Source organism: Cyanistes caeruleus, chromosome 3, assembly GCF_971803275.1.
Source record: "Cyanistes caeruleus chromosome 3, bCyaCae1.hap1.1, whole genome shotgun sequence".
Taxonomy (NCBI): Eukaryota; Metazoa; Chordata; class Aves; order Passeriformes; family Paridae; genus Cyanistes; species Cyanistes caeruleus.
Genome location: NC_141703.1, coordinates 7,420,082 through 7,440,687, shown reverse-complemented (window position 1 = coordinate 7,440,687; position 20,606 = coordinate 7,420,082). Strand labels below are relative to the sequence as shown.

Genomic DNA, 20,606 nt, shown 5'->3' with positions numbered 1-20,606 from the left:
AAACTCTTGAAAACACAGAGAGAAGGAAGTGCAGAATCTTACAGATACTTTTGTGAAAAATAATTTATGATTCACTACAGCCTTCCAGTACCAAAATTTAAACATACTGTCATGCAACTTCACTATGAACTCAATAAGGCCTTTTGAAAACACTGCCCTGACAAAATGATTCTAAAAAATGAAGTCTAAATAAATTAAATAAATAAAAATAAGAAAACCAACAAGGGTAAGTTGCTTAATGAAATAAGCAGAACAAAACTAAGCTCTCAACTTTAAGAAAACCACTCACAATCTGAAAGCTAATCGGGGATAAGATCTGGGGGGAAAAAAAACAACCCACAAGACTAACTAAAACACAACAAAACCCTCCCAGTTTTTATTGCAATTCTCCATTAAATAATTTTGGAATTCTTCTCCTAAAGTGGATGATTCATAGCAAGGCCAGTTTTGATTCAATTATTCTGCCTCTCTGTGCTAGAAGTAGTTCAAGAACTGTATTTAAAACACTGCTTTATTGGCTACAGTTTTGCTCTTTGTCACAGACAAAAGCATTTTGCAGACTGTCTTCATAGGCTGCTTCCAGAAGAACCAGTTTGGGTTCTGAAGGAAAACTCAATCTTTCCCTATCAGCTTATTTATTCAGCTTCACAGTGGCCTGAATGCATACAAACCTGTATGTCAACCACAGACATCAACCTAATAAATAAGGTGTAGACTTTTAGAAGGCTGGATCACTTTAGAATCAATTTCTTCGTAAGGACATTTCTATAGAAACGAACTACAGGCAAGAGAATCCAATATATGTTGAATTAAATCCTGAAAAAACAACTTCAATGCACTGTAAGCACAAAACACTGCCCTTTAAATTGCTGCAAGAAACACTCAGCATGTTAGAAGAAAGCAATCTGGATTTAAGAAAAGGCAGATAAGTAATGTGTGTTGGCTTTTACTAAGTAGTAAGGACTGATCACCATTCTCTTCCTGAGAAATGGTGCCTGCATTAAAGAGATATTATGTGTTAAAGCAGGTAACTAAATATCAGACAAGCAAGCTGTGCAGAGAAAAACAAAACACAAGAGCAAATGCATGGGATGTAAAGAGTGCAGCAGAGGAAACGGACAGTCAAACTAAAATGTGAGCTGTAACAAATTCAGAATAAAGGAACATGCTTCTCACAGTTTTCTATACCAAATGTTCTGAGTATAGCAACTAAAAACTGTACTTGAAAATAAGTTTATTTACACTGATATATTTTTTTATAGTCAATGAGTCTACTACTACTGGCTTCTGAGAGCATCAAGTACCCTTCCACATGGATTCTCTCAGCTGCACCGTACAAAAGAGACTCTTATGGCTAAAAATATTCAACCTTCACATTTTCTTATTTTTGATTTTTTTGTATCTCTGTGCTGTGAGTGAACTGTAGTAGAATCTGTCAACATATATAATAGCCAACATTCATCCACCAGATCACATGGCCACTTGAATAGTGACAAGGTGTCAATATACTTCATTAATATGGTTGAATTACAACACTACAGAGATTGATGATACACAATACGCAAGACCATGAATACTAATACATAAATCCAATAGAATTTAGCCTAGATTAGATTTGCTAGCTGTCAGGCATCATTACATAGCATTAATTTTCCCTGCTATTATCAAACCACTGCAGAGATGCAGCGAGACACAAAAATCACTTGAGATGTCTGTGTCTATACATGCTATGAGTACTGAGCAGCTTTAGGGAAAGAACACTATACCTGATTGAAGTTTGTCTTCTGAGCTAGTGGCTTCTCCATCATATGCCACAAATGCCCACAATAACACCAGCTGGTAACACATCAGCCTAGAGAAGCTTTTGAGTTTATCTTACTCTGGGGTAAGGAGATACCATTATTGTAAGATACCAGTATACAATTTTCTAAATGAATTGTTTAGAAAATAGTCCCTTGAAAAAACATATTTGGTGACCAGCTGCCTCACAGGTTAAAGAAACAAAGACTGGTTTTAAAAATTGTATCCAAATTAATTTTAAATTATCTCTTTTTTAGCACAGTACTGCTACGCCTAAATTTTCTCCCTATATAATACTGCAACTATATTGGCTCACAGATTACACACAGACTGTTGTTACAAGCACCACAGAATCAACTAGGTTGGAAATACCCTCTGGAGATGACCTAGTCCAACTTCTTGCTCCAAGCAGGTCAGAACAGACCTGGCAGCTTAGGGCCTTGTGCAATTCACTTCTGAGCATCTCTGAGGATGTTCTCCACAAACTCTCCAAGCGATCAGGCACAGATTTTTATTCTCTTTGTCTCTTATTAGCATTTTTTCATGTTGCAATTTGTCCACATGGCTTTTTGTCTTTTCACTATGTGCCCAAATCAAGAGTTTGGCTCCATCTGCTCTACAACCTTTTATGAACTAATTGAAGACAGCACCAGATCTCATCTCAGCTTCTCTCATTAAGGCTTGACCAACTGAGGCCAGCTCTGCACTACACAGTGCTCCAGGTGTGGCCTCACAAGGGATGAACAGGGGGAACAATCACTTGCTTTGCCTTGCTGGCTACCCCTCTGCAGAGCTCTGCAGTTGGCTGCCTTTGCCACAAGAGTACACTGCTGACAAACAAAAATGAAGTTCTTACCCATAAACACATCATCCTACAGGGGTATTTATGTAAAAGCACTCAAGAACAAAGACCTTTTAGATTTAATCTGAAGGTGTGGAGGCATATTGGGATCTTAAGCTCTGAGCACTCTAGATATATATGAATTAATGGAAGGAATTGTCATCAGCTCCCTCACATGCACAACGTCCTGTTCTCCCATTCCCGTGCCTCAAAGAAAGACTGGATGTGGGGAGTTGTGCAAAAATAACCTTTAAGAGCAAATTGAACTTACAGAGGTCGAAATTTCAAGGTAAAGAATACCTCCAAGGGTTAACCTTATCAATTCATTACAGCTCACACTTTAACACAGTTTACAAACACAGCTTCTTCATAGGTATATTTACTTTATACCAATACCACCATCATGGCTGCCCACCAATGTTCTTAAGGAATGCCACATCAGAAATAAACAAACTGGAAAAAAAAAATCTTTAAACACCCCCTAGAACCTGGATAGAGTAGATGTGCAAAAAAAAAAAACCCCAAACAAACAGAAAAAACCAACTACAAAACAAGCCAAATGAAAAACAGAGGAATAACAAAGAGCACAGAAGATGGAAAGAATCAATGAAAAATTCACATTTTTATGTAGAGGTGAGAACTCACTCCACGCTCACTTACATACTTATGTGTCTTTGTGTCTTAATATTACAAATCTAAGGCATAACAATTCAAAACCTTTAAAAAAACCAACCCTAAAACAACAAGTACAAAAAAACCCAAACAACAATCCAAAACCACAAAACAAAACACCACTAAACCCATAAAATGTTTATGATTGTACCTCCATGACCTGCTACCTTGAATTAAAATTACAAAGATACAACAAAAGTGGAATTGGAAAACCCCAAGATTTCTTAATACACTCCCATGCCTATTCTTTTGACCCAGACAGAAATCTCAAACCACCCACATTTACCCTTTTATTCAGAGAATCTACTATTACTGTTGGCTTTTCTTCTCCTCCTGATGAGTCCCTTCTCTTTTGCCTGTAACTTTTCCCTTTCAGAAATTCTTCATGGCCCCAAAAGGTTGAATTTTACTGTCATGGAGCCAGGAAGGCAATATTCCACCAAAGGCAGAAATGTGTCTTATCATCAGCAGTTTCAATGAGATTTAGAATAAAAAAAAAAGAATATGGACACAACTGATTTAAAAGATACCAAAGCATTTTAATGAGCTAGCTCAGAATGCAATGGTTTTGGTATAACATGTCAAAACCATGATGGAGCTAATCAGAAGATGAATATTGTAGAAAATGTGGCTTATAATTTGTTAGAGGGCTAGAAAAAAGGCATTATTAAATGAAAATATCTGATAAAATTTGAAGCAAGACCTATGATTTACCCTGCAAATCAAGCTAGTCATTAAGGTTCAAGGTACCATTTGCTATAAAAACCAACAAAAGTCATTGAGCCTTTTTTGCTGAAGTTGGGTTCACGAGGACTTCGATATCATCAGTGGATCCCCCAAAAACATTACTGTACAAAAGAATATGATCTCCAGAAAAAAAATACAGGACACTGAGAATACAGCAAGTATCACTCAGCTGGCAACACTCTTCTCGATATAGGGTAAAAGAACTTTATGCACACACAAGTTGTGTATTCAACTTGTAAAAAATAGATTGTTTCACTCTAAAATAGGACATGTTAGAGAGTTACAGCCTTGTGTTTACACTGTAGCAGTTCTGCAGCATTGCCTGTAATCTTGACTGTATGAAAAATATATTTTTATATAAATGTGCACTTTAATAGCAAGCCTTCATCCATTTATAGAAAATTACTTGCTAAATCTAGACTAGTAAAAACACAACTCATGTGCTCTTGGTTTACTTCCCATGTACGCTTTTTTGACTCAGAACTATTTTTTCTTTACAAAATTCACACTCTTAAGATAAATATCCAAACAGAAATAGAAATGGCTTAGACCTAACTATCTTTCTAATATTTATGATTACCACTGTATAGATCTGTAGAAACTACTAAAGATTAGAGATTCAAGCAAGATTTGAGATATGCAACCTTGCTTTAAAACTACTAAAACAGAAAATATAAAACAGAAAGTATCATGGAGAGAACAAACATAGGAAAGGCTGACAAATCAATAAAACCTGTCTGCTGGGAGTTTGCTTAATTATTAATTCTTACCTTCTGTGCTTAATCCAGGACTTGAAGTGAATTTTGCTACATCGACGATCTTCACAGCGAACTGCTGCCCCGTCTCCCTGTTGATGCATCGCCGCACGACGCTGAAGGGACCCCTGCAACGCAGAGAAACCAGCAATGAATTGCCATTCTCCTCCTCACTGTGCTACATTCCCTTACTTCTCAACAAGGTTTTGATTTGTGCATTTAAGTGCAGTATTTACACAGAATATACCTCTCGTCCTTGCTGCCCATTGAATGTAAAATTAATAGTTCTGACTATAGACTGGTGTAAAGAACATCGCGTGAGTTCTGTATTTTCCTGTATTAATGACATATTCTCTTACCCTGCCCCTTTAGAACTACTCCTAGAAACCTTATGTAATATGTAACTGACATCATCATTATTAAATTTTAAGTGGACCTTATTTAGATGCAAAATCCAAATAGGGGGAAAAATGGAGGTAAGAAACCCATTCCTTCTTTCAGTCCTAATCAGAAAGGATAATGGACAACAACAAGAGTAACAGAATTCTGAGCTGTTTCAGTCTGTCTGTTTTACACAAACTCAGTTTATTTCAAGTTTGGTATCAGTAGATATAACCAACCTCCATTACAATACTTTGAAATTCCACAAAAGCTCTTAATTTTTTTTCACCTATGGCACTTAGAGAATCCCAGAAGTTACAGATGAAAAGGTAAGAATTAGTTCAGATAAATGTTACTATTGCACTCAAATAAAAAAGAGTAATTATTTTTCGAAATTGAAATTATATTTGCCAAAACATCAGTTAGAACAATTTTGAAAACCTTTAGTTTTTAAAAAAACCTTTTACCTTTTACCAAAAACATTTAACCATCAGTTAGAACCTTTTGAAAACCACCAGTACAAATATGTATTTTTGGAAGCACCTTTTAGTAGACAATTTCAGTCCTTGGTGCCTTAACTTACAGTATGGAAACTTCTGTTCAATGTTAGTAACAACCAGTACCGTCAGCTAAACAGGGTAGTTCAAGTTTTCAAACATGAAATATTAGTATGTTATGAAAATAGAAGAAGATTGTTTCAAGAGTGCACTAACTGTGGCAAATCAATCCTTTTCTACTGCTACTTATTTAATGACAGACATGTGAGTTCTAAAGAAATCTTTTCTGAAGTCTTCTCAAAGAGATGTGAGGGAAAATTTGAGGATGGAAAGAGCCTTTGTTCACAAGTTTGTCTATTGAGTGAGCATTCACCTGCTGAGTGAAATAAATGCTTTAATATAGCTTGAAAGACAAATTCTTCCATTCAAACAATGAACTGGAAGTTAGCTGACAGGTTTCTGAGCAATGAGATTTCAAAGGAACACCATTCTCAAAATAAAAGGTACCCCGAGGAGGCAGAAATATCCCTCTGAGGGCACTTACAAACCTTAATAACTGGCTCTTGGTATTCCTTTACACACCAGATGATCTGAAGTGTGTAATTCATCACACTACTAGACCTGTACTCACACAGCTAAAATCCAGGTTTTGTATTCTTTCAACATACTTGCAGAGATTTCTTGAAATAGGATTATTTCTGACAAAGAACATGAATACCAAAAGTAGTCAATGAATCCCAATCTAAATATTGAGAAGTAAGGAAGGTATTTATTAGCACAATGATGGACACGTGATGTACTCAGAACAAACTAGTCAAGAAAATGCATGTTTGTTTTCTTCTTCCCTTGCTCCAAACACACAATGAAATCCCCCATACTGATGGTGATTTTCTCTTCTGAATCCACACCCCACTATTATCCAGCATTTGGTCTTTTACCAAAAACTACCACAGATATTTTAAAAAAGATGTTCAATTAAGACTCTAACACATAGAAATCCACCTTCATCATTAAATGAAAAAGGTTCAACTGACTTCATTTGGCATTGGAACGATATAGCCACATCTTATAATTCCTTCTCCACGTTTCGAAAAGTGATCTATGAAAAACTTCCACTTTGTATTGATCAGTGTCACCTTCTTATTCCAAGCTCCTGCTTCCTCTTTTAGCATTCAAAGTAAAATTCCTTTACAATAGTATAAATACATTTAGATTATACTAATCTAAAAACATTTCAAAACCTAAACCGCAGCTTTGGAATAATGTTGGCAACACCTCCTTTCATTCCTAATTGGTCATAAATTACTAGAAACCAAATGTATTTCATTCAAATAATCCTTTTTCTTTTCAGTGTCATTGCTCCCCCCCCTTCCCCCCAAGCATTTCTGGAGACATTAAATAATGCTCTTAACACATTCTGATACGGAAGAGCAGATCACTTGAGTGCAGAGATACCTCACAAGACCATATCCCTACTTGCAGGCAGATCCCCAAATTCTGTTAATTCATCCAAACTCAATGAGTAACAATATTTCTCACTGTTGGCTGAGCTACTTTTAGATCTGGTTTTGCCAAGCCTGGGCAGGAGAGCTTGCCCAGCCACCACAGTGTGTGTATGTGCTTTGAGCAGACAAAGAGAGTTGGAGGAATCATAAATCAAAAAGCAGCCTACAAAGTGCAGCTCTGAGACGATCAGATCTGTGTGTAACCCACCTTTATCTTGTACAGCCATGCCCTGATTTCTCCTTCCATTAACATTTTAAAATCCTGACTTGAGTCATTTTCTTCCTGCATATTAAATCTGGGACAAAAAATTTAGAGCACTGTATTCAATTCTGTAACAGAAAAGGTACAGAGACACCCCTACAGTTTCAGAATTTATGGCCATATTGAAACTTCACTATGATTATGACAGAGACTTCTCTACTTGGATTGAGGAATGCCAAAGACTCTTAAGTAAAAGAAATGTGCTGTACAGCACAGAATACAAGAATTGGGGTTGGAACCAAAGGATGTTTGGAATCCCTTCCAAACCAATCCATTTTATGATTCTGTGAATTCAGTGACACCCACAATTAACTCATTCTATTGAAACAATAGAGCAATTTCACACAGAAATAAAAATACTTTTAAACACAACCTGAAGAAAGACTCAGCTACTTACAAACCTCAGACTTCCAACTTTTTCAAAACATTCTCTCTGATACCCAAGCTACACACAGCCTCAAAATAGTGTTACTATATCAGATGAATGCATCCCATGACAATAGCATCACAACAAAAGCTTGACTAGTCCAACTGTAGGAAATTTTAAATCATTCACGAGACATGCCCTGATCAATTAAGCAGACATCATCACTTCCATGTGCCAAGTAACACAAAGGAACTTTTAAATTAATCATGGTTGCAGTTAGTCCTCTCCAGCTGCAATGGCACACAGCAAGTTTACAAATTAAGTTAAAACAGCTCACAGTGATGCTGTATAACCTGAGTCAGAAAACAAGAATCTGTGTTTCCCAGCACAAGAGCTTGAAGCCTTATTTAGAAGCTGAGTAGCAAAAGTCTTTCAGGTCATGCTGAGTCTCAGCACTGAAACCACCCAGTGAGGAAAGGAACCACAACAATTTATCTCTCAGCTGATATGAGATGTTCAACAGTTGTGTCTGCAGATGGGGAAATGAATATCACATTCTCACTAAATGACATTTTCTAAAGCTCATTTTGCCAACCCTGCAGCTCGAATTTTACAGGTCTAAAGTACAGAGGTGACACAGACTGGGGAAGGAACAACTGTAACCTCAGACACAGATCATCAAAGCTGTTAGGCATAGATAAGACTGCTTATTTCTTAAGAGTAACTGAATTAAGTTGTATAAGACTTTGTTTTCTAAGTCATACAAACTGTAATCATGTCATGTGCTTTCCATTTCATTTCTCTCTATGCTACCTTTAACAGATATAACCCAAGCTTGCAAAATCCTTTTCTGCAGTCAGCTTGCAGACCAGCTCAAATATGAGGAGCCTTAAAACATGCAAGCAAGCAGTAAGGACAGATGATTTCTTCACTGGTATTTTATCAGGGTTGGCAGCAGCACACTCCAACACCTGGAACACTCAGAATCCCACCTACAATGTATGCCAAAATCCAAAATGTATGAACTTAATCTGAAGCTGGGATGCATGATGGGTTTTGCTCTCTTGAGCAGATGGAAATCAAAGTGTTACATTACTGAGGAAGTCACTGAGTACATACAAGCCAGAAAATGTGGACTGAAATGTTAAAGAGGTTGTCTCATGTCTTTTCATGAGCCCAAAATTTCAAATTACCAGAGCAAGCCTGATGTAACCTTAACCCTACTGAAACTATTTTCTGATGATAACTTTACCGTCTAGCACGGAGCAGTTCATTTTCTATCAGACAGACACAAACTTGAAGAAAATCAATTAATAATTACTTTCTCCTTCAGGAGTACAACACCTGAATTAGGATAAAACCCTAAAACTTTGATAACATCAAAGCCTTTTTTATCATCTCCTTCACTTTAAATTATTTTACTTTGTGTGTCATTGGGACTTCAAGGACAACGATCATTAACCGATATATTGCAAACTACCTTTTTATACTCAAATCTTGTCAGTTTATCTGTCTGTTCTGCTTCCTGTCTCCTTCCCTTCAATCCCTGGTGATCTGCAAGGAGAACTGGCTGTGGTTGAAATAAACCACAGCCTGTTTTCTTCCCATGTCCCTCAATGAACCGAGCCAACCTAAGGGAATGGAATCCCTGTAAACACACACGTCCTGAACCCCCTTTGCTTCACAGCCTTAGAACATATCAGATCATCATGAACTTGCTCAACATCTCTTCCAAGTGAGTCCCAATTTTTTGAGGAACTTAATATAAAACAAGGCGCTTTGGCTCTCCACTTATTTTTCATTAAGTTAAAAAAAAAGTAAGAAAAACAAATAAAACATTTTGATAGAAAAAAACCCCATATAATGAGCAATACCTCCTCCACTGAACAGAGTGCTCCTTTAAAACTGACCTTCCATTTAGAAGTAAAACACCTGGGACTCCCTTTCCTTATTTAACAAGATTTAATAGTTAAGAACTTGAAACATGCAACACAGGTCTTAAAGCCACCTTAATTCAGCATTTTAGATCAAGTGTTCAGATCAACATCAGTGTTTTCTAAGAATGGTTTTGTCAGTTTGATGCAATAAGATACCACAGCTGTAAACACACTAGAAGACATTTATATCCTTTTTTTCTTTTTTTATTGAAAGGTTGTACATTTGCTTACCTAAGCAGCAAACACTGCTTTGTCCTAACATGATTAATACTTTCAAAACAATTGTATTCAAATTGATGACAATTATTGGGAAGAGAGCAATTTGCTACTACATTTAAAGAGACAGATCTTCTTCTCTCTTCACTCATCCACACAATTTATAGCACATATTTGTTCTTTAACTTTCCCTTTGCCTTTAATTGAAGTGAACCTCTTTCAAAAATTAAGTATTCCCAAAATTAATTAAACCTCCAATTAGTCACTGTATCAGCTCATTTACACATGGCACTGCAGCTTAAAATAGTGATTGAGCCTTGCTGTGAAATAGCACTTCAGATTAGAGGGCATCCACATTTAGAAAGCCATCACTGGCAATGCTGGCTTGACACTTTTTGTTTTATTCTCAAAGGAAAATTTAAAATAATGCATTATGATGACTGTGGCACAGAAGAACATTTGGGTTGAAGATCTGATACTTTAGAAAATTAGATATCCCAGTACAAGTCACAAAACTGAGTTCCCAGACAGCAGTATTTCTACCACATTCTATTTCTACTTTTCAACAGCGTACATCTTTGAAACCAAGTCTATGTTTAAACTCAGCTTTAGAGTGAAACCTACAAAGAACAAAGCATCCAAAAGAGAAAAAAAAAATACATAACATCAAATCTTAACCATTGCTTTCCATCCACAAGAAAACCACAGAAGCAGCAGCACTCCAGTGCTTGTGAAAGGGAAATGCTCCCCAAGAAAATTTTGGGTTATGTTTGGAATTCATGCAGCAAATTGAAAAAATATTTACCTTCAATTTTATAGATTCTCTGAAGTAATTTGTAAGTTTTTTTCCATGGTTTTGTCAGTGTAAGAGCAAAATACACACAGAAAGATTTCTTCTGCTGTCCTTTCTTTCATATCTCCAAGCTAAAAGGGGGATAAGCTATCCTTAAATGATCAGCCACTTCAACCAATAAAAATTACAGGTTTCTGGTTTGATTTTTCTTCTTACTGAGCAAAAAAATCAGAATCACTTTATCAGTCATTCTGTATATCTACCAAATCTCTTAGGCATACATACATTATAAACAGATACTGGTATGTAAAAATATCTTTAATGTATCTATGGTTTGTAAACAACTCTTCTTTAACACTGACTGGCTGGGATATTGTGAGGATGGAAAAGGAAGAACACTGAGATAAGATGCTCACTAAATTTGCTGTTCTATTACAATGAAATAAATATTTAGCACCAGGCACCTACAACATTCTTCATACACAAAGGACTCAGGAAGTATTTTTATGGGCACATATACTTCATTTTCTGAATTCCACAATTACCTGTTAACACTGACCTTACCCTTGTCAATTCTGCTATTTTATTCATAGAGTCACAAAAGGATTTAAGCTGGAGGGTCCTTCTGAAGGGATGTGCTTAATAAATTTTATCAGAACATGTACTTGTTGCTATCAAAAATTATGCTTCCATTTTTGCTGGTTTTTTTTAATAAAACAGAAACTATCTTCCTCTTCAAAAACAAGCATTAGCCAATAATTATTTACTTCAACACACTGACAAGCAAAATCTGTTTTCAATCAATATTGTAGTAAGAGGTTTTATGGTCTTAAAAGAATTGTTCTGAACACTGCAGGTGCAGCAGGTACAGAAATAGGAAATGCACTTTGTCAAGGCCTTTTGGAGAAAGGTCTACCAGGAGCTGCTGGGTGGCTTCCCAGGGTGGCAGGGCCACATGGCACAGCACAGGAGGTCACAGCACTTTGAGGTCACATCTGCCAGACACTGAAGTTGGTGACCGCTCCAAACAGAAGCAACAGCTACTGATGACACAGAGCAGCCCTTCAAGCGCCTGTCCTCAGATCTCCCCTCACTTCCTATTTTTCAACTCATTAAAGGTCATTTCCTAGTGAAGGGTCAAGACCTCAAATTCAAGTAACTACTGAGTAGACTTCTTAAAGAGTTCAGGCTCTTGGCTCCAGAGATTCCTTTTTAAACTCATTTCTTCCTTGGTAATACATTTCCAATGATTCACTATTAATTTGCTTTTGCTGCAAGATTACACACTGGGCACTTTTTTCACTAGAACAGCATATAAGTCCAAAACTATGATTCCAGAATTAATCTTCAAGGAAGTGACTGATTATTTGTCCCATTTCCAGATGGATGAAAGGAGGAACAAGAATGATTTTTAGGCATGTATATACTAAGCATACACAGGTAAATGATGAGACATTTCCCTGAGGTATAAATAATTCTGAGGATCTCAGAAAATGGAACTTTCCAATAAGGGTTTTTTGACTAGTTTTTTAACTCTTGGTATGAAAGAAGAATCAAAATTGGTTCATTAAGCTAAAATGAAACATTCTGCCCCCTCAGCAATAAAGAACTCAAGAAACTGATGACAAATATAACTTTCTCTCTGGTTCACCTTGAGGTAGATGAGAATCTGTACCTCATGCAAGAAATTATTTTGGGCCAGAAAAGACTGGTAATCAAAGCACAGATTCTAGTACTTGAACAGGAGAGGGGAGAAATAAGAGGAGCCTTGTCCACTGATACATTTCTACCATGAGTACTGGAATAAATGCATAGAACAAAATCCTCAAAATTTTATTTTTATACTCGAACATTCTGTAACATTTCAGAGAAAATCACAAGCCAGCAGCTGAATCAAAAGCATCAGCTCAAGAGTGTTCAGAAAAACTAAAACTGCTGTTCTCCTAGCAGACTCCTTTAATATGTGACCAAGTGTTTTGCCTGTTTCTCTTCCTTGCAAAGAAAAAGAACAGAAGATCAGGAAGAAGCAAACGAAAACAACAAAAAAAGGAAAACTACTTTAGGTATTAAATCATTCAACAGCGAGAAGAAGAGCAGCAAGAATGAAAAAATGTGTCAAAAAAAGCTCTTCAATTACAGGAACAACAGGGAGTATATTAAAAATAATAGCTTTGCCTTAAAAAGAAGAGATGTAGAGCACCTTCAGGCTCGGCTCATCAGGTGGAGATGATGATCGCTATTTTTCTCGTTTTCCATTCAGAGAACTTTTTTATTTTATTCATGTGTACCACAGCCTTGTTCCATCCCAGACCGTGGCCTCACCAGCATTTCTTCAGCAGAGCAGACCCTCTGGTACCATGTCATCCCAGAACAGCTTGGGCAGTTACACTCAACCAAATCCAAGGAGAAACTAAAATTATTCAAAAATACCCCAGACAAACCAATTCTTCCTTTTACTGTGTTGTTTTTCAGTCAGGGCAGATGCTTGGTTCAGCTTAAAGCACAGCTGTGCAAAGAACTTTGTCCAGACAGGCAGACCCAGGAAGGAACAGCTGGGACAGGAGGTGCTTCAGTAGCACTGCTGCTGCTAAAGCTGAACCTCATCTCAGAATATTGATCACAATGATCTTGTCTTGATCACAATGATCTTTCACAGGGTCCTACAGCTCCCTCTGGGATCTGCACCAGTCCTTCACACCTGCACTCATGCAATGAAGCAGAGGAACTGATCTGGGACTCTTGGATAAATCCACATACAGCTGCCTCCACTGTGTCATTTGTGCTGCAACTACAACTGGTTTTGATTGCATGCAGCACACACAGCAAGATGAGTAATAAAAACAGGAATATGTCAGCCACCACTGCTGCCAAAAAACTCTTCCATGAAATTACACCCTCAGGTGAATGTACATGCATTAACCACTCCCTACACCATCTCTCCCTCTGCATTCTGGTTCGTGTTTTAAACTTCCCCTTTATGACTTTTAATGTCCCCTTTAAATCTATTAGTCCTGTTAACAAAACTGAGCTTAAACACTATTTCCTCCACTCTCTCTCACAGATTTATGCAAGCCTAACAAAATGCTTTTTTATTCCTAATGACAGGGTCTCTCATTTCAGAATCTCTTCCTTGTGCCTTTCCACTTGTACTTTTTCTTAACAAATGCAACCAGAACTTTGAGTAGAACTCCAGATGAGGTCTTAGCAAGAGTTTGCACAATCATAACAGTACTTTCTTCTCTGCTGAAAATATTGTGCCTGATACACAACCCTGTACTTGCCTTGTTGACACACAGATCATTGAGCCATCTACCACAGCTCTATTCCTTGGTCTACCCCACAGGTTGTTACTTTTTCCATTCTCAAGTGCTGAAAACTTCAGAAGTTCATTATTTCCACTAAGAAAGTCCTTTCTGGATGGTGTCCAGGTCCTCCTCTGCATTATCCTCAAATGTTGCCTTGCAAGAAGGGTAGTTTAAATGTAATAGTATAATTCAATTTAGCACTTTTTAATTTTAAAATAACCTGACAGACATCTAATCCAAAACTGGCCACTGACAAGACTTCATTTTCACACTGTTTCTTTGAATGGCCTGTATTGATTTTTTTTTTAATCCAATACAGACTACTTAGATTTAGGATATTGCTATCCTTCTGTTTGTTTTAAAAAATGCCAGCAACTCAAAGTACAAGAGCAAAGTCAGAGAGAAGCACTGGAAGATCTGATTCATAAAAGTGTTTTTCTCACTGCTTGGAATACACCAGCACTAATTCAGCTGCCCCAACACTACTGCCTTACAGAATCAGAAGCTTCCCACACATTCATTACAAAGGACAAAGGTACACCTAACTGGCATAGGCCACTACAGAAGTAGAGAAGAAACTCAACATTTTTAATGGAAATAACCTCATTTAAATATTGCTATTATGTCTGTGGTAACATATTACAGTTCCTCAAAACTGAAAATGTACCACCTTTATACTGTATTATATGCAAAAAAATCAGTACTTTTTTAAAGGCCTCTCCATTTCCCATATTTAGCTAACAACAAAAGTCACATTTAATTTCCTACCACTACACAGTAAAGCCTAAAACCTGAAAGACAGCAATGGTCAAACAAAGTAATATTTTCACAACACACACATAGAGCTAAACAGAATTTACTCTGATAGTTTAATCAAAATTGCTTCCTGTATAGCTCAGTATTAATTCTTGTTTTTTAAAAAGAACAATAAAAGCAAACAAAAACAAACAACTCAGTTCAGTCTGGCTGTCACTAACAGAACTAATCACAGGCTCAGGGATATTTCTGTGTGCATACCGATTCACAAGACCCTTTGGAAGCAATAAAGAGAAGTTATTGAGGCCAGTAAGAGAAACCAAGTTTCTAAATGAGAAAGTTCTCCATTGAAGCACTGATCAATAAAACCAAATTATCTGAAACATTCACACAGACTTTCCTGTACTTCTTACAGGAGTGTGGCCTCTGAACTGCCAATGTGCTAGGAAAAGGAAAAGTATTCTGAAAACGAAGTCTGTCTTGTGTGTTTCGAAACTATTAAATTTCATAAGTTGTCATCAAAATTATGTATGAAATGACAGAAAGCATAAACACTTGAAGTTTTATTTTAAAAATATTGGAAAACTTCCAGTATTTCAGAAATTGAATTTACTATTCAAGTCATCAGCCTTTGGGGTCATTCCTAACATTTTAAATTATGGAAGGATTATGGAATTTATTAAGAACATTCAGCTGAATATTGGGGGAAAAACTTTCTTGTTATGATATTTATAGAAGGTTTCTTTCCAGGGGAGAAATGAATGAATTCTGACCTTTTAAGGTCCGAAGTTTTCAACAATGTAATGAAATGAAAAATCTGTCACAGATGAGGAAAATGTAGTTTCTCTATCTGGATCTCTCTATCAAGGAACAGTGGTTCCTTGTATTTTTACATATTTAAACTACTGTTTGAAACAATGCTATTTTTTTTTTGTTTGGGGTGGGGTTTTTAAATTTTCTTTAAAGTATAGATTAGAATTTTTTTTAAGAATAGATTATATTTTAACATTCTAGGAATCTTAGAAAATATAAAAACATTGGTCTAATATTAGTCTAAAAAAAAGAGAAAAATATTTGTCTATACACTATCTGTATTAGTTCAGCCTTTTTGTTCATTGAAATAAGTTAATTTTCAGTCATTTATTTAGAGTTGGACTCAATGATCCCTATGGGTCCCCTTCCAAAAAAGAGTATGCTGTGATTCTGGGAAACATCATCTCTCTTGCTAACTTCAAAAATTAAACTAAAACTATTATATAATTCTACAAGTCTTGGGAAAAGCTAGTATAGCTACTAGAAGTAACTTTGAAACTGAAAACAACTATTTACCTAACTAAACATCTGGATGCTAACAAATACTCTCCCTAAGTATTTAAACATAAAATACCAGCTTCCTGTAAAATAACTGTTCATGAATTTTAAATTCAGCTCTTCTCTTCATGTGCCTAAGTAAAGCTTAAGGTCTCTCCTTAGCAAAATCTTGCCATCATGAAGACTGAGCCACACAGAATCTCTCATATTAACTGCAGGACAATTATTTCTGTGTGATCTGTAACCACCTACGTGACAATTATTAGTACACATGCAGCATAATGCATCACATGATGATTCCACAACTCCTTTATTAAAAAACCCACAATGTTTTCTAATGGTTAAAAAACATTATACAGAACTGTTAGCTGAAACTAATTTAGTTTAAGAAAAGCCTTTACTTAAAAGCCGCATAAAATATTTTTCCTTTTTTTTTCTATTACAAAAAGAGAAAGCTGCCTGGATGGATTTCCCAGTGAGCTCTGAGCACAGCTGTACTGAAGTTTGTGCCAGAACCACTGTGAGGAAAGCACAGGGTGCCAGCAGCCTGCCAGGAGAGGACAAGGGTTTTACTACTGCTTTTCAAAAAAGACCAAACAACAGATTACTCCTGGAAATACAAAATTAGCAGGAACCAGAGCATTGACTCCATTGGTGCACGACCAAATAAAGTGCTCATGCTGAAACATCCCACACTCCTGCAAGTGATTATCTGACCTTTGGGACACAGACAAAAATAGGAAGTCAAACCCATGGTCCAGGTCAGGAACAGCATCTGACATTTTCACCAGGTTCCAGCTGCCCTTTATTTATGTTCAAGGGCTGAACAGTGAAATGAGGCAGCCAAGCAACACCTTGGGTCCATGAGCAGATCTCAGTTTGTTTCCTTATGTGCTTACACCAAAAAAGCAATAAGTCGAAGTATTTCAGTGATGCCACCTCAAATTCAAATCAAAGTGAATTCACCTGAAGTGATAAATGCTGTGGTCCTCATCTGGACCACAGAATCAAATTCCTTCCCTGAATTATTGTCTCAAAGCACCAAACCACCTGTGTACCAATGTTCTTAAAATAAAACAAAATTATAAGTATCCAGTGACACTGGCAGAAGTCCTAAAGAAGAATTAGGAGACTGTTCAATAAGAAACTTGCTGCTGCCTATTTGAGGCATTCCCAAGCGTTGCTCATTTGGCTGCCACACGCAGCTGGTGCTGCTGTCACTGGAAAGGAGCCCAGCAGCAGAAATGCAGTTTCCAGCTTTGTTCCAGGCTGTACACACATGGAGAAATAAGCACATCTACACACCAACTTCCCTGGCAGTAAAAAGGCAAAAACACAGAATTCAACTACTCCTCTGGTTTGAATGATGGCGCATTCTTGAAGCTATGAAGAATCCCAAGTAATCAAAAAACAAGGTCACAAATGTGAACAAAACCAGGATTTAAAAGTGCCAATTGCTTTTGGACTAATAGTATATATGCACATTATGGAACCCTACCATTGCAGCCTGCTGCTTTATAATAGAAATTGCATTGAAAATTCAAGTCTAACCATATTTTTAGATGAATTGAAGGCTACACAAAACAGAACCAGAACTTAACTGCTAAGAAAGGCAACATTTAGGAAAAAGTGAATGAGGAGAAACAGGCTGACAGTTGAAGATGGGGGAGAGGGAAATGGGAAGAAGAAATCAAATTATCATACTATATTTTCTTTATTATGCTTCTCTAGTCAAAACAATTTGAAGAGGGAGCAGAAGAGAAAGACAAGTGCTACAGACTGCAGAGAATACAGAGCATTGCTCAACTACAGAACACAACTCCCTGCTGGCATGCTTTTTAAATAACTACACAACACCGCTTGTAAAGGTGCAAAAATACAAATACGCAGCATCCAATACTTTGGGCGATGCACATGAAAGTGAAAACCAAAATCCAACCACAACCAACCTTCAAAACTTTTAAGAAAGCTTATGAGTTGTTAGTCCCTTCAAACAGCCATCCAACACTTTTTGAGCCACTAACTGGGCAACTGTTCATGCAGTTGAAGCTGACAGCAAGGGTTTATTTGGCTTTTAGGAGCACAAGAGCAATTTGACAGCTAAGCCCCGTTAGGAAGGGACAGGTTCCTCAAAACGAGGGCAAAGCAGTTGTGCCAACAGGCTGATCACCCTGGAAAAGGAGCACTTTACACTTATGTGCTGTTATGGGCTGGGGAGAGTTAATTGTCTTCATAGTAGCTAATATGGGGCTATGTTTTGGGACTGAGACAGAAACAAGGACCATAGCATAATGTCTCACCACCCTCACTGCAAAGAATGTCCAAACTTATGTCAAATTTTAACCTACTCTATTTCAGTTTAAAACTGTTACACTCACTCCTGTCACTACAGGCCTGGTAAAAAGTCTCTCTATCTTTCTTACAACCCTCTCTGAAGTACTGTAAGGCCACAACTATGTCTCCAGGATGAACAACCTCAGCTCTCCTGGCAGCAGAGATGATACAGCCCTCTGGGTATCTTCAGGCTCGTCCAACAGCCCACATCGTTCCCATGCTGGGGACCCCAGAGCTGGAAGCAGCACTGCAGGTCAGGTGTCCCCAGATAAACTCCTCCATCACTTATGGCTTCACTGAAACCTCAGCAATCCCCTGAAGATTGAAACTTTATTGGCTGACAGTACTGAAGTAAGTTTCTAATTAAAATGAACACAAGGCAATATACTTAAAGCAGTGGTTCCTGCATGCCATGAGAAATTCCTACACTAAATTCCCTGGTAAAACTGCTCTAATATTTAAAACTCACTCAAAACAACACCAATTTCAAGGAGACACCCAAGCCAGATTTAGCCTTTCCAACGAATACGTTTTTTATAATATATATTGGCATAGATATATATGATGTGTATATTCACACCCCACACCTCTCCCCATGTATGCACACATAATGAAAATGCAGTATAGCAAAGAAATTCAAATATATGTTCCTGTCAAATCTCTCAAAATCATTTTAAAATCTGCTTTTCTTTGAAAATTACATGCATCTGAGACTGCATTACTGGGCCATCATTAAGTATCTCAGATCATTCTTCTAAATTTAATTTTACTTAGGTTCCTATTCTTCAAAGACCAAGTACACAAGATACCAGAACAAGTTGTTGCCTTCTGATAAAAAAACCAAACAAAAAAGCCTGATAACAACCATAATAAGTTTTCAGTTTCATTTACTCTTGCATAAAACCCATATCTGCGGTATCAATTTCCCCTACCTTAGATATTTTAATTCTTATATCATACAAGCATAAAAACATCTCATACAATGGGTCAACAATGACAACAACCCCAGTAATTTAAGTGATATTAAATGTGATAGTGTTTGGAAGCCTTTATCAACAATGTAGCGCTGATCAGACAACAAATTGAGTCTTCCTGTAAAAATTAGTGTTGAGCAGAATTCAGCAGTCACAGACTTCAGCTGACTAACAGACAGAGAAGTGCTCATGTCTGTGAAGCACATCAAGATTTAACTTCACAGAACAGCAAAAGCCCAGTTCAGCAGGACTGACTTTGATATCTCTTGTCAGCTGCTAAAAGCTCTTTCATTAGTGTTGTGTGTTCTTTGCTCTTTTCACCTGTTAGCTAAAATCTGCACGTTAGCGCAAATAGAAAAACAAGGATAGACTTTTTTGGTTTATTCAGGAAAGTTAAAAAAGTCAAATCCCAATGAAAGTGTAAATTCAGTGCACTGCTGAAATTTACCACTCTTCCTGACAATTACTGATGTGTAATTTGCAGAAATCACTATGTTTAGCACATGGAAAGCTCTACTACTGCAAATTACAAGCTGAAGAGCAATATAGAAGCCCACCCCAGTTTTGTGAAATTTATATTCATGATTTATAATACAGAGTTTCTTTATCCAGCACAGACTTGGATTTTTGGTTAGAATGCACAGTTATGTCCATCTCCTCTGTTTGCCTATCAGTCTTTCCCATCTATTGACAAAGGTTTAGCTTCAGATAACAATCTAACAACAGACAGTCCTACACAAATATTTTAATCAATATTTTTAAGTTGTGTATCAGATCTTTATCTGGGAACAACAGGCCCTGAATTTCAGTTAAAAGAAAATTCCTCTACAGACAGCAGAAGTGAAACAGAAGGACACATTTAGAATGCAGACTATTTGCAACAGCTGAGTTACTTAAATCCAGAGACAAATTATCTGAGTACCACAAAAGTCTCATTTCCAAAGTTGTTACAGAAAAGATGTGCTAAAGGCTTTGGAAACTGGTTATGTTTCCACATTGATACGCACAGATATTCACAAGAGCTCACTGCAGGTATGCAATGATATCTGGTGTTCACATCCCCTCTCCCTGCCTATACCCCTGGTACCAACTACAGAAGGAAATAACAGGAGACATCCCTCCTTCACCTCTCAGCTCTTCAGGAGCTGGGAGC

The 20,606-nt window shown here is 37.1% G+C and overlaps 1 protein-coding gene across 13 annotated transcripts in view; it reads right to left on the bottom strand.

The window, feature by feature from the left end:
- Positions 1 to 20,606, bottom strand: part of CASK (calcium/calmodulin dependent serine protein kinase) — a 191,318-nt gene that overhangs the window by 136,001 nt on the left and 34,711 nt on the right. For all 13 annotated transcript variants that reach the window (XM_086879640.1, XM_086879636.1, XM_086879639.1 and 10 more), the window contains one exon: positions 4,831 to 4,943. In XM_086879640.1, the coding sequence (XP_086735766.1) occupies positions 4,831 to 4,943 (113 nt within the window). The remainder of the gene's footprint in view (positions 1 to 4,830; positions 4,944 to 20,606) is intronic.